The sequence below is a fragment of the Lipotes vexillifer genome, unplaced genomic scaffold (genome assembly GCF_000442215.2).
Source record: "Lipotes vexillifer unplaced genomic scaffold, Lipotes_vexillifer_v1.1 scaffold713, whole genome shotgun sequence".
Classification (NCBI taxonomy): Eukaryota; Metazoa; Chordata; class Mammalia; order Artiodactyla; family Lipotidae; genus Lipotes; species Lipotes vexillifer.
Window position 1 is genome coordinate 849,788 of NW_006773157.1, and position 13,489 is coordinate 863,276.

General features: G+C 51.7%; 1 protein-coding gene across 1 annotated transcript in view; it reads right to left on the reverse strand.

The window, feature by feature from the left end:
- The window catches only part of MEGF11 (multiple EGF like domains 11), a 247,823-nt gene extending 238,003 nt beyond the window's left edge, over positions 1 to 9,820 (reverse strand). Inside the window, exons 1-3 of the mRNA XM_007448126.1 lie at positions 9,713 to 9,820; positions 4,959 to 5,060; positions 841 to 941 (exon numbers count right to left, since the gene is read on the reverse strand). Coding sequence (XP_007448188.1) covers positions 841 to 941; positions 4,959 to 5,060; positions 9,713 to 9,810 — 301 coding nt within the window. The 5' untranslated portion in view covers positions 9,811 to 9,820. The remainder of the gene's footprint in view (positions 1 to 840; positions 942 to 4,958; positions 5,061 to 9,712) is intronic.
- Between the last annotated feature and the right edge of the window lie 3,669 nt (positions 9,821 to 13,489).

Below are 13,489 nucleotides of genomic sequence, written 5' to 3' on the forward strand. Positions count from 1 at the left end.
GGGGGGAGGTGGAAAGAGTCCTCTAGACTCTGACAACAGGGCCCTACAATCATCCTCCCAGAGAGGTTGAGTGACTTGCACAAAGTAACATGCCTGGGAAGATGGGACCAGAACCCAGATCTGCAGGCTCCTGCGTGTCTCCTACTGCATGACAATGCCCTCCACCCAGAGGGCCTGTGGCTGCCAGAAACTTAGCCCTTATCTCTCTGGGGGCACTAAGGCTTCAGTTTTCTGTAGACAAACAGGGGAAGAGATGACGTGAATCTTTTATGCACCCACCTTTTCTTCAGTGTCTCCCAGTCCTTTATGGAAATCCTCCCATTTACTGGAACCAGTCCCTTGTGAGCTTACTCTTGCCATCCTCCTTCTAGGTGCTACGATCTTGCCATCCAATGATCCCACCTTCCCTGCTTCCTCTCTTCCATCCATCTATCCATCCATCCATCCATCCATCTATCCATGCATCTCTCCATCTCTCCATCCATTTATTCATTCACCTCTTCCTTCCTTCTTGAGCACCTCAGCTCTGCGCCACGCGCTCAGCACCTCTTCCCCATTGCTCCTCAGAGCACCCACTCCAGAAGAATCCACTTCTCTCCTGACCCCATCAAAGCCTAGAACTGATGTGCTTACAAGCACCCTCTTAGGAGGTTGATCTGATAGACAAATCTGTGCTAACGCGTTTGCACCAGACCCATTATCCCCTCAGAACCGGCAGCAGGCAATGATTTCTGGAGCCCTCAGGTCAGCTGAGGCCTGCTGCCCAGGGCCTGGATAACAGGCCTACCTCCCTTTCCCTTGTCCCCCTTCCCTCCCCTCCCCACTGCAGCCCCCACATACGTATGCAGAAGTCTCCGCTTTCGTAGTAGCCAGGACAGCACTGGGACCTCCGCCGGTACATGGTCCGGAGCCCACGCCGATACGCTGTCTTATAACTGATCCTACGGCACAGAAAAGAAAGCCACTTGAAAGTATTGAAAATCAATCACTCCTGTTAGAATGATATTCGTGTTAAGCTATATCAAGGATGCCATTCAATAATTACTTTAAAATGCATGGCGGCTTCGAATATGATGGAACACAATAAAGAAAAATCAATGGTGGGATCTGGGCCATTGTGATGCAGAATGTATTACTGACATGGCGGCAGCATTTGCTACACCTGCTGACTTCTTGCCAATCCCTTCAGAGCGATACTTAGAAGGGCTGCAGAAAATACTTTCTGGACGGTAACTGGGGACTTCTGAAAACCTCCAGACCCAGGGCTGGAGCAGCCCATGGGGTGACCTTGATAGGAATTGGGCCCTGAGAGTTTCTATGCCAACTGCCACCACCCCAACCATGATTGCTCATGGCCCTCTGGGGATTGGTCTACCCAGTTGGAGAACTGAAGCCAAGTCAGCAAAAGGACGCTCTGAGTCTGACTAGTTCCCAGACAGTGGATTAATCTCCCTCCCACCAAAAATAACACCCCCTGGGAAAGAGCTTCTCATGCCATCTTGGGAAGGCTCAGAACCAGCTCTGCAGAGGAGGAAGCTAATATCCAGAGCAGAAGCCCTGGACGGGGAGCCAGAGACCTGGGCTCCAGTTCCTATGCAGACCTGAGTGTTGAGACGTGGTCCTGTGCCACAGAGATTTATAGGCAAAATCACTCAGTCTCTATCTGAGGCGGGTAGCATTATTATGCCCCCTTTATTTCTTTCTTAGAGTTTTTATTCTTATTTTGTTTTATGTACTCTCCCCCTTTGTTTTCTGGATGAGAAAACTGGGAAGTTAAATCACTTGTTCGAGGTCACACGGCTAATAAGATTCAGAGGCAGAATTCAAACGCAAGCCACTCTAATTTCAAAGCCACTGGGCTTAACCTACTGCCCTGTGCCAGTTCCCAAGGGGTGGCTTTCTGGGCTAATGGGATGGCCATCATGAAGCCATCATGAAGGGAATGAATGGTGTGAGGACAGAGTCCTAAGGAGGGAGTCAGAATTGGGTACTGACAGGCAAAGCCCCTTCCTCACACATAGGGTCAAAATGGAGATTTGAAGGGGCCATTAAAGACCAGAGAGAGGAAGTAACTTCCCAAGGTCAAGGTGTAACTTGGACTCAACCCAAGTCCTCGGGCCTTGAAGCCAGAGCTCTTTCACCTCCCCACCAGCACCCCAGAGGAGCGTGCCCTGCGGACCCCTCGTTGTGGGGCAGAGCCACGGGGTCCAGTCACTGGAGATGCCTATAGCCTGCTTTCCATGGAGGGTCAGGCCAACCTGGGCAGGGAGTCCTACAGCACAGGCTGGGCCAGCCCTACCGGTGCTTACAGCCTTTGCTTTATGACAAATGACAGTGCAGGACTCCAGGGAAATCTGTGATATTTGGGAATGTCACAAACTAAGGTCATTCTACTTTGTCAAAAATCCATAAGGGAAGGTAAGTAAGCCAGCCTCTACCTGTACCTCCCCGGTACAGGAAGGCAGCTCCCGGCAATCTCAGTTGTATAAGCCTCCGAGATAAAGAATGACTCAGGGTTGACTAAGAAGTCACTCACTCAATCCATGCCTCCCACCAAACAGAGTCATGCCCAAGCGCTTCCAGTGGAGAGGTGGTCTCAGAATCACTAAAGCCTCCCTAGAGAAAGATGTCCCCCACTCCTTCTACCTTCCCATCCGTGATGGCTCCTTTCCTCTGGAAGGAGAGGGAAGGGGCCAGGGGCCAGGCTGCTATCGGAAGGATGCTGCATTCAAACAAGCCATTCCACACTGAAGGAGACTGATGGTGCTGCTGTCAGCATGCTCACTCTGGGTCATCAGGAAAGCTGCAAAGCCACTCAGGAAGTCAGCAAAATAATTCACGTTCCAGGAATGCAGCCTGTTTTAACAAGCAGCCACTCACTTACCCTTCCCCAGTGGTGATGGACGGCAGCGCCAGCCTCCGAGTAACCAAGAAAGCCACTCCTCAGAGCAAACTTGGCTCTGGCACAGGGCCTGACAGAGTCATGGAGGGAGCAGGACTTTTCTTTCTGCCTCTGCCTTTGACCAGGGCCACGGGCAGCTAACTTGGTCAACCAGGGGAGGTTAAGGGGATGCGGTAATGGCTGAGTCATTCCTATCAGATCAACCCTCCTGCAAACAACTCTGCAATCTGAGGAAAATATAAAAAACAACTACCTGAAAAGCACTAGAGAGAGAACAAAGGCAGATCCTGGAGGGAAGGAGACACTTCGAAGAAGGGAATGACACCAGGAAAGGTGAGCCCAAGGGCAGGCCCCAGTCAATAATATTCCAGATGGCTAAAATTCAGATAGAGGACACACAGCCTTACTGGTCTGAAGAACCACAGGACAAGCTGAGGGTAGACCCAGCAACTAGAAAGTGACAAGAGAAACCCTAGAAAGGAGAGAGCCACAAGGAGGAAGCCCCATATTCTTTGTAAAATCTCTGCCCCAACTTCTGGCCCCTGAATTACACGTGTACAGGGCAGGTTCCAAGCAGTCCAGCAAAGGCTGAAAATATGAACTTTCCGAGTTTGGAAACTGAGTTTAACCAAGTTAATTGGCTGCTAAAACAAACAAGCAAACAACAACAACAACAAATCTGGAGGAACACAAGAGAATTCAGTCTCTACAGTCTCTGTTGTTCATAACACCCAGAATACAATTCAAAATTACTAGACACATTAAAGAAACTAGAAGATTGTACCTCTGTAAGAAGCAATCAACGAGGACCAACCCTGAGATGACCCAGATGTTGGAATTAGCAGACAAGGATTTTAAAGCAGCTATTATATCTATGCTCAGTGTTTCACAACAAGTTACTAGCAAAACCCGCAAAGAAAACCAGGACTTTGGCCTTCCAGCATAGAGCAAGTTTCCCCATCCACATTTCTGTCCACCATGATTCCTGCATAACCTCAAAGAGCGACCAGGCCCACAAAGAGGAAGCAAAATATCTGGAAACAACACAGATGCTCAGAAACTAGGAAACGGGCCTACCAGGTAGCCTCTCTCTCACTCCCTCACTGACCCTTCATCTGCTGAATTTTCACCCCTCAAATAACAAAGCTACCTTGCCTGTGTCGAATACCTCCCTTTTCCCCACTTTCCTCTGCTCTTTTCACAGTATTTGCACATCCCTGACCCTGCAGGTAGGGGGGGCAAGGGTCATTACATGTTTGATGAGTACACAGGGAGTCCCAAAATAGAGTGACTTGTGCGGGGTCATCCAAGAAAGCATGTTTTCTCTTCCTTCCTCTCCTGTCTCTCTGGTGCCATGAGGGCATGGCATGATTTCCAGGAGGCCTGCAGACAAGGAAGCAGAAATCCCACGTGCAGTTGCTCAGATGGAGTGCTTCCCATGGGCAGCCTGGCCAAGGCGCCAAGAGGTGCTGGTCTATAGCCTGCACCCTGTTCTCCAAGCCGGGTACGCTGCACGGGGCTACATGTGCTCTGACGGGGGGCCCTCTGAGGTTGGATTTCCCCCAGAAGCAGACCCTGAGGCAAGGATTCAAAAGCAAGTAGCTTATCTGGGAGATGATCCTAAGAAGCACTGGGAGCGGCGTAGTAAAATGAGAGAGGGAAGTAAAGGCAGCCAGTTCAGGGTGTACTTTTGAGCAGCTTCCTGCTGTGCGTGACTGAGGTTCCATCCCACTGGGGACCACAGATATGTGCAGAACATGCCTCAGAGTTGGGTAAGGAACTTCTTACCCTAAGGGTAAGGAAGCTGGTGTATTTTTCCACTAATTCCCCATCTGCCATTGGGTGAGGGCAGTAATTCTCTAGCACTTCTAGCCTGCCCTGCCCATAAGCTGCTCTGACTACAAAGAAGCCCTCAGCAGAGCCTCTCCCGTGAGTACCAAGAGTGCGTACCAAGGGGATGCAGGCGGTGCACTGACTCCATCTGCTAGGGGGGCAGGAAGGTGAGCCTGAGGGCCTGCCTGTTTCCCCCCACTCACCATCTGAGAGAGGTACTCACCGATGCCTGGTACACTTGAACCAGTTGAGGATGTCTGTGCATCGCGTGTAGTAGATCTGATCAAAGGGGTGTGCGTAAGATTCCTGGACGGTCACGGCATAGCTGAGAACCAGACAGGAGATGGAAGCTGTGGTCAGCACTTGGGAGGCAGAGCTGATATTCAGGATGGGGTCTCCCTCCCCAGGGGAGCCAGGCCCCACAGCCAAGTGTCCAGGGGCTCCAACCCCCCCCCACCCCAACCCCAGTCTCCTCCTCCTGCCCTGGGTACTCTCCACATTCAAACCTCCCTGACTCCAGGCTAGATCCAGGACACACCCCTTACTGCCCTGTGGCCCAGCTCACTTTCCAAATTTCTGGTTCATTTGTTCATTTAACAGAGAATGAATAAAGGAGGGTTTCCATTTATTCTATGTGGCTCTGGAAGTCCCAAAGCTAGCACGTTTTAAAATACTTAATGATTGTTCAGGTCTTTATGGTCTTCAGAGCACATGCGTGGAAGCTGATCTTTGCAGCAACTCTATGAAATAAGTGGTCCCATTTTACAGATGAAGAAATGAAGGCTTAGAGGCAGCTTGTCCAGGCCACACAGCTGGTACCAATAACTGTTAATATTTGAACGCCCTGTGTTAAATGTTTTAAGCCCTCTTAATCCTCACACACAATCTTTTTTTAAAAATTTCTCATTATTATTATTATTTTTTGGCTGTGTTGGATCTTCGTTGCTGCACATGGCATTTTCTCTAGTTGTGGCGAGCAGGGGCTACTCTTTGCTGCAGTGTGCGGGCTTCTCATTGTGGTGGCTTCTCTTGTTGCGGAGCACAGGCTCTAGGCAACCGGGCTTCAGTAGTTGTGGCTCGCAGGCTCAGTAGTTGTGGTTCACAGGCTCTAGAGCTCAGGCTCAGTAGTTGCGGCGTGCCGGCTTAGTTGCTCCGCGGCGTGTGGGATCTTCCTGGACCAGGGCTCGAACTCGTGTCCCCTGCAGTGGCAGGCGGATTCTTAACCACTGCGCCACCAGGCAAGTCCCCTCACACAATCTTATAAGGTAGGTGGTGGCATTGTTATCCTCACTTTACAGATGAGGGAACTGAGCATCAGAGACGTTAAGTGACTTCCCCAAGGTCACCCATTACCCTCGGCTTTATTATGTCTCTAGTATAGCTGGGGATGCAACGAGGACATGCCCCTAGACCTCCTGATCGAAGTGGTATCTTGTTACCTGCCTATTAACTGTAAACCTGGACCAGGGGGTAGAAGCCACAGGGAAGCAACTCCCAGCTTCATCAAAATAAGCCTTTCCACCTGCCCGTGCTGGCAGGAGAGGTATGAAAAGGCAGTCAAGCCAGGGCGTAAAGTGAGGACTCACACTTCCTATGCAGGCTGGGAGAGGACCTCTGCTGCGATTTTAGGGATTAATTTTTATGTCAGTTTGTATTATTCAGTGTTTTTCCCCAGAAGGCTCACTCACTTGGTCCAGATGGCCAGGTCCAGGCTATAAAAGCCCGTCTGCTTTGCCTGAGAAAACTGTCGGTTTACTTGCAGGGGGGCTGGGGCAGGCCAGCCCCCCCGAGTGGGTCTCTAGTAGGCTCTCTGCTGCCAGAAATGTCAAAGGTCTAGAATTCAGAAAGAGGAAGCCAGGAGCAGTCAGCAATGCACATGTACTCAGGGTGGTGGGAAATTCTGTTTCTCTGAAGCACGGAGGATGTGAGAAGGGTCCTTGCTGAGCCTCTACCAGCCGACACATCAGAGATGTGCGTCCGAGGCACATGTCTATGCAGACACGGCCTGAACCCATTTCATCTCCAGGCTTGGAGAAACTGAGCTCGACAGCCACCCCTGGAGTCCCAAAGCCCCTTCCAACTCTGAAAATCTATGACCCTGGGCTCCTGCATCTCTACTGAGTCTCTTACTTAGAGGCAGGATAAGAGTACAGGGGCTCTGGGTCAAGTTTGAACCCTGTCACTTGTTAGCAGCCTGTCCTTAGATATAATACTTAGCTGGTATAAGCTTCCATTTCCTTACCTGTAAACCTATGATAACTATTACCAGGGACTTCATATCATTATGGCAAGGATGAGGATGGCAGTGATAGTATCTGTGTCTCAGAGTGGTGGGAAGGTAAAGCAAGATAACACAGGTAAAATGCTCAACACAAGATAATACACATAAAATGCTTAACAGGTACACTGTCAGTGTCTAATAGATGCCGGCCATCATCATTATATGACTGGCAGTGACACACCTCCTTGCCAGGCACTGAGGGATAGTTCCTCCCTGACCATAATATGGGATGGGGAGAAAGACCACACACAGACCAGACTCCCTGCCTTTGTTAAGCACCTGGGGGAATCAGGCACCCCTTGTAGCACAGACAGGGACAGTGGGTGCTCAGAGAAAGGGCGTCAGCCCAACAGAGACGGTGGGGAGGGTGTCATGGGGAACAGATCCAGCTCTGCAGGGGTGCCCTGAGCCAAGCGAGTCAGGCAACCAAAACTTGAACCAACTCCAAGTCCCCGGGTGAAGCGTGTGCCCCTGGTTTCATAGCTGGGTGGTTTAACACGCTCATTTGCCAACATGCTAACGAGGGGCCAGATTAATCTTGTAAAGCTGGGCTTTGCTAGCCAGGGGAGGTCTTTCTGCTGGGTTTTATGGTGGAGGGACATAATTAACGAGGAGCCTGCCAGAAGCACTAATCCAGCCGGGAAATTCTCCCTAAGCGGTCTCCGGGGACCAGGGTGTGCTTCTGGAATGACACAGACTAGACTCATCTACGTGTAGATGGCAATGGAGCTCAGTTGGAAGAGCCAAGAAGGAGGAGGTGCCTGGTGGCACAGGGCATCACACAAGACCTCCTCCCTTGGGGCAGGAGAAGCCCCAGACCTCCTCTCAGCTGCTGGAGTCTCTCCTTGTCCTCCCATCAAAGCAGTAACTTCAGCTCACAGCCCGAACAGCCTGAAACGCCGGCTCAGCGCAGGTTCGGATCAGAATATTTCCACATTCCAAATGTATTCATGTCGGGCAGGTTTAGAAAATTAGTGAGTTTGGTCTAAGTTTGAACTGATCCACTGGTGCAAATGGCGCTCAGAGAAAAGGGAAGTCAGGCTGGGCCCTACCATCAGGGAAGGCTTCCTGGAGGAGAGGTTGGAGGCACTGGGAGAGGCAGAGGTGAGCAGACAGGAAGGAGGCGTTCCAGAAGCCGGGATACAGCACAGACTTCAGCAGTGCAAACCAAAGACTAATGTGGAAGTCACCTGCTTTCTCCCTCACCCACTGGGAAATAAAGGTTTACATTCACCTAAACTAGAAGAGGTAAGGGGCCTGGATCACCACAGAATCATGTGGAAAGCTTATGAAAACTGCATATGCCTAGGCTCTACCCCAGACCTACGGAATCAGAGTCTCTGCGGAGAGGACCCAAGAGAATCTGCTTTTCACCCGCACTTCAGGGTGCCTGATGTGCAGTAAAGTCTGTGATAACTGTTCCTGAAAAGCTGGAGTTGTCAACAAGAAAAGACAATAATTGAGCTTCATGGTCCTCAAAGCCCTTTCATGAAACTGGTACCTTGATCGTCCAACAAGCCTGTGAGGCAGGGCTAACGATTCCCCCCACTTTACAGAGGCAGAGGTAGGCTCCGAGTGGTTCAGAGACATCCCCAAAGTCACAGGGCTAACAGATAGAAAACTCCAGACTGGTGTGAACCAAGGTCTCATCACTGATCTCGTGTTCTTCCCACTTAACCAAAAAGGAGGACGCTGGTGGCAACACTGCCTTCCGCTCCAGCCTCGACTCTGTTGGGACCCCTCATGGAGCACCCGGTCACTGGAGACCACGCTGGTGTGGGCACCATCCCTCTGCCTCCCAGCCAGTCCCGCCAGGCCCTGGGTGAGGGGACTTTCCCTGCCGTGGGGCTGGGGCATTCACCCTCACAGGCATGGAGCACGGCCCTCCCCACTCACCTGCCCTCCTCCACCATCCGCTTCCCCCATCGGGCCCTCATCTTAATTTTATTCATTTGATTTATTAACATCTAAGTGACAGAGTCATCCTGGTCAGCATGGCCAATCAATTCCAGGGTATAATTTGGTTTTTCCTGATTGGGTCTCTGGTCACTGTCTTTCTGCTCACCAAAATCGATACTTTCACCTTGTGCTTCAAAGTCAGGCCATCTGCAGAGCCCCGGCCTGTTCCCCCTGGAGCTGGTGCTGCAGCCAGAGTGCAGCTGCCCTTCCCCTGTGAGCCCTCTCTAACCCCACCAGATCAGAAGCAGCAGGGCCCCCTCACCTACCCTGCTCGGGGCAGGCTGCTGGCTGCCCTGCACATCTGAGCTGCTGCATCATTGCCAGTCCTGGGAGACCAGGAAGGCATCGTGGCGTTGGAGAACAACTCATCTGGACCACAGTCTCTCACTGCACCCCACCTGTCTGGGGATGGGCACTGAGCCTCTCTGGGCCTCTACTTCCTCATCTGTAAAATGGCTGTAAATGCAAATGCAGGGAGGAATACTGTCAACTACCAGACTGCATCATTCACGTTGCCTGTCACTCAACGCCCCCACCCTGACCCCCAGAGCACTGAGTCTCAGAGAGAATCTACACAGCATTGGCCCACCTTTCAGCATCTGTGCTGTGTCCCCAGCTGGACTGCAGGCCCTTGGTGGACAGCTTCCGTACCTCCTGCCTCTGCTTTTGTCCCAACAGTGCCAAGCCCAGGGTGAGGCCCCGAGGGAGTGCCTGGCTGTCCAAGAACCGCATCTTACCTCTCCCAGTGGCTGCACACGTTGGGGTCCTCAGGGTTGAGGGAGAGGACGGTTTGCAGGAGGGAGCAGACAAGGAGCCCTGCCACCGAGAGCACCATCCTGGGCCCTGCGCGGGAGAACAAAGGAGGCAGCGTCATTAATCAGACCGTCTTCCCAGGCATCTGTTTGGGGCCATGACTCCTCGCGTAAAGCGGCGGAAGAGGCTCACTAAGCTGCAAAGTTTCCCATCGTCATCGTGTAATGAGCAGCTGATATTTTACACTTGCAGGCTTTGACTAACACCGTAACACTTCACCACTTCTGAGTAACCGGGCAGTGGGAAGGCTGAGTCAGGGAAACGTTGAAAGTGTAGGCCAGAGCTTCTGAAAGTTTTTTGGTTCATGGACTTTGAGAATCTAATGAAAGTTACAGAACTTCTCCCCCACAAAATGCACATACGCACGACATTTGGCTGTGATTTCAGGGTGCCCTCAGGCCCCTGAGCCCATCCTTGGACCAAGAACCCCTGATCTTTTACCTTAAGGACAACACCCTCCCCCTGTCCCTTCTCCCTCATCTTTGATGTGCTTTGCCCATTCACTTCCTCTCTCTACTCCCTCCTTCAATGAGGACAGAGAAAAAAGGTGTCTGGTATGGCCCTGGGGACAGGTAAGCTGAGAAAACCCTTCTTAGCAGTTCTGGTCCAACAAGCCACCCAGAAGACTGGCCCTTGCTTTTCTTGTTCCCGTGGGCTATCAGCCACTGACACCCAGGGTGATGCATCTCTGCACGTCATATACCAAACGGGGGGCGAAGGGCTTGGATAGCCTGGTAAGGGGCTTTGAGGAATCAGCTTGTAGAGTTTGATCCTGGCCCCTGAAGTGACAGCCTGAGTCAGGGGTTAAGTGGGCCTACCCAGCTACCAAGCCCCTTGGTCCTTGAACTGAGGATTCCCCAACAAAGGGCTCCTCATAGAGGCAGAGAACCATTAAGGTGGGAGCAGCTGAAATGACCTCCGAGGCTCCTTCCTGTCCAGGACTCCATGGTCCTACAGCCTTAGAGAACTGCTCAAGGGTTCCCACCTGGTGAGGGTGCAGGGGGGCCCCAGAGCCACCCCCAGGGGACCTGCAATTCATGTGTGCTCAAACATCAGCTACAGACTGAACAAACACTATGGCTCAGAAAGACAGCACTATATTTCACGTGTTCACAGATGCGATCGTGATTTGCTTAAAAGCTTTACTGAATTCAAAGTACCTTTTATTCTCAATCAGCCACATTAAAAAAAAAAAAAGCAGCTTCTAACAACTGGGGGCAGGGATGGTATAGAAATTCTTTTGACATTGGAAAGGGGTCCCCAGGATTGAAATGGTTGAGGATTTCTAGTCCATTGACCTGGAGTTTACCGACGAGAAGCACCTTCTTGGGGACAAGGAAGAGTAACATGGATGTTGCACACGCCCCCATTTGTACACAGAGGGAAGCGAAATGGAGAGCCTGCCTTCGTGAAAGGTTAAACTCTCCCCTCCCAGCCCCAATAATTTCCTTGTTAAACTCTTTCTTAGCAGCTCCTTCAAAGATAAACAAATTGTCACAAATTCTCTGTAACCATGGGGGTCCAAATGATGATTAATGAGGTTTTTCTCTCTGAGATCTGGAAATAATCTGGCTAAATGGATTCTGAAAATCGGTTAAGAAAGAGAAAAGCAATTCTGGTGCTTCTGCACAATTTGCAGTCTGGGAGTTGCAAGCCACAGCCGCTCCTAACTCCCCCATACGCTCACCCCACCGGCCCCCAGGCCTCGGAGGCCCCACGAGCACCTGGACAGAGGGCATCACTGGACCCTACACAGCGCTAGGGCTGCCAGTCATTTCAACACATTCTCCTCAAAGAGAAGGCGAGACCTTCACCTTTGGGAGGAAAAACAGCCTGCCCAAGACATGGCATTGAGTTTGGAGGATGGGCATCTTCTTCCAGGTGAGGGTTGGGCTGATCAGACATCAAATAAATCAAGTAACGAAATAAACGAAGGGACAGGAGCACTGAGAGGCATAAAGTCTGAACGCAAACTGCAGAGAACGCCTCATCTTGTTACTGTCTTGTTACTTTGGCCGCTCCTGTAATCTCCAGCATTCTCCCGAGAGGACCCCCTGGCCACATCTTCAAACTTACAAAGCTTAGAATATCAAAGGGTGAGGCCACCTGGACTAGAGGAGACTGTGCCGCTGGCCCCTTTTAATCCTTGTGATGGAAGAGGGGTGGCAGATGGAGGTAACTAGGATCGCGGCTATAATTTGGGAGATCTGTTGAAATCTTTGTGAAAACCTTTCTCTGAGTCAGATCTGGACAGGACAGTCTGGCTGACTCCCACTGGGCAGTGAGATACCTCGGCACCAGGGCACAGAGAGGGTAACAGGTGTGTGGATAAGCACACAGGAGGTGGAAATGGATGCGGGAGCACAGGACACCACCAGCCAGGTGGCATTTACACAGTCTGAGGCCTCACTCCTCCGTTACTGTGTGTGTGTCAAGGCTGCCGAGCAGGGAATGCTCCCCAGGACTCACACCCAAGCCTCGATCAGCCCTGTCACCAGCATTCACAAAGTTCACCATCTGAGGCCAAGTCCACCTCTGTGGTGGTGTGGTCGGGGGAGAAAGATGTCGGCCTGTGGGTGGAAGAGGTGACTCCCCTAGGACCCCCTCAGCCCTCAGGCTTTTTCTTTGAAGCGGCCAGTCTAAAAGATGCAACCTTATCACCCATCCCTCCTCCCCAGTCAGGCTGGCCCCATCTCCTGCTCTTTCTCTCTGCCAAGCCTCGCTCACACGGCTCCCCTGCCCTCAATGCCCTTCGTCCTCAACTCTGCACATCCAAACACCTGCCACGCCAGGTCCAGCTCAGGCCCCAGCCCCGCTCCCCCCGCCGCTGCAGGGCTTGGCACCTACCGCAAGCCAGCACACTACACTCATGTAGCTTCCAGCCCGGCCAGCCGGTCCAGCGCTCATCACCTCCCATCTTGCCCTGACATCCTTCCCAGCAGATTGACTTCATCTTTCCGATGTGTCCGTAAATGCTTGGAGGCTGGGGTCAAGTCCTAGTGTGTTGCCAGTCAGTTCCTTTTGGGAACTGATTTTAGAAAATGTGTTTCTACTTGTCTCCGACACTTCACTGAGTTGGAGTAAAGAGCAGCCAGAAAGGAGCCATCCCCACCTGGGGGCAACTCATGGTCATTAACTTTAATGGGGCTTCCTGGGCTGTCTCTCTCTGAGGACAGATCCCAAAGACATATACTTATGAGATGACTGAGGGAAAATCAATCGCGCCACGGTGGTTATTAGGCCGACTCTATTCGGAGTAACAGAGGTTAACAAAGCAGTCACCATCTGACTTGGGGCATTAATAATTAAATAGGGCTTCCCTGGTGGCGCAGTGGTTGAGAGTCCGCCTGCCAATGCAGGGGACACGGGTTTGTGCCCCGGTCCGGGAAGATCCCACATGCCGCGGAGCGGCTGGGCCCGTGAGCCATGGCCGCTGAGCCTGCGCGTCCGGAGCCTGTGCTCCGCAACGGGAGAGGCCACAGCAGTGAGAGGCCCGCGTACCGAAAAAAAATTAAATAATAATAAGAAAATAAGAAAATGTCCCTGGTTTCACTTCAGAGGAAGAGAGCATGTAAGTAGATCAGCCGGTTCCCTCCCCTCTGGCCCATGCTCCTTGCATAGTAAGAAGCAGAGGAAGGGAGTGACGTTCCAGAGGTGGAGAAATTTCTTTCCTGACTGGGGGTATGGCTGCTTTACACCTG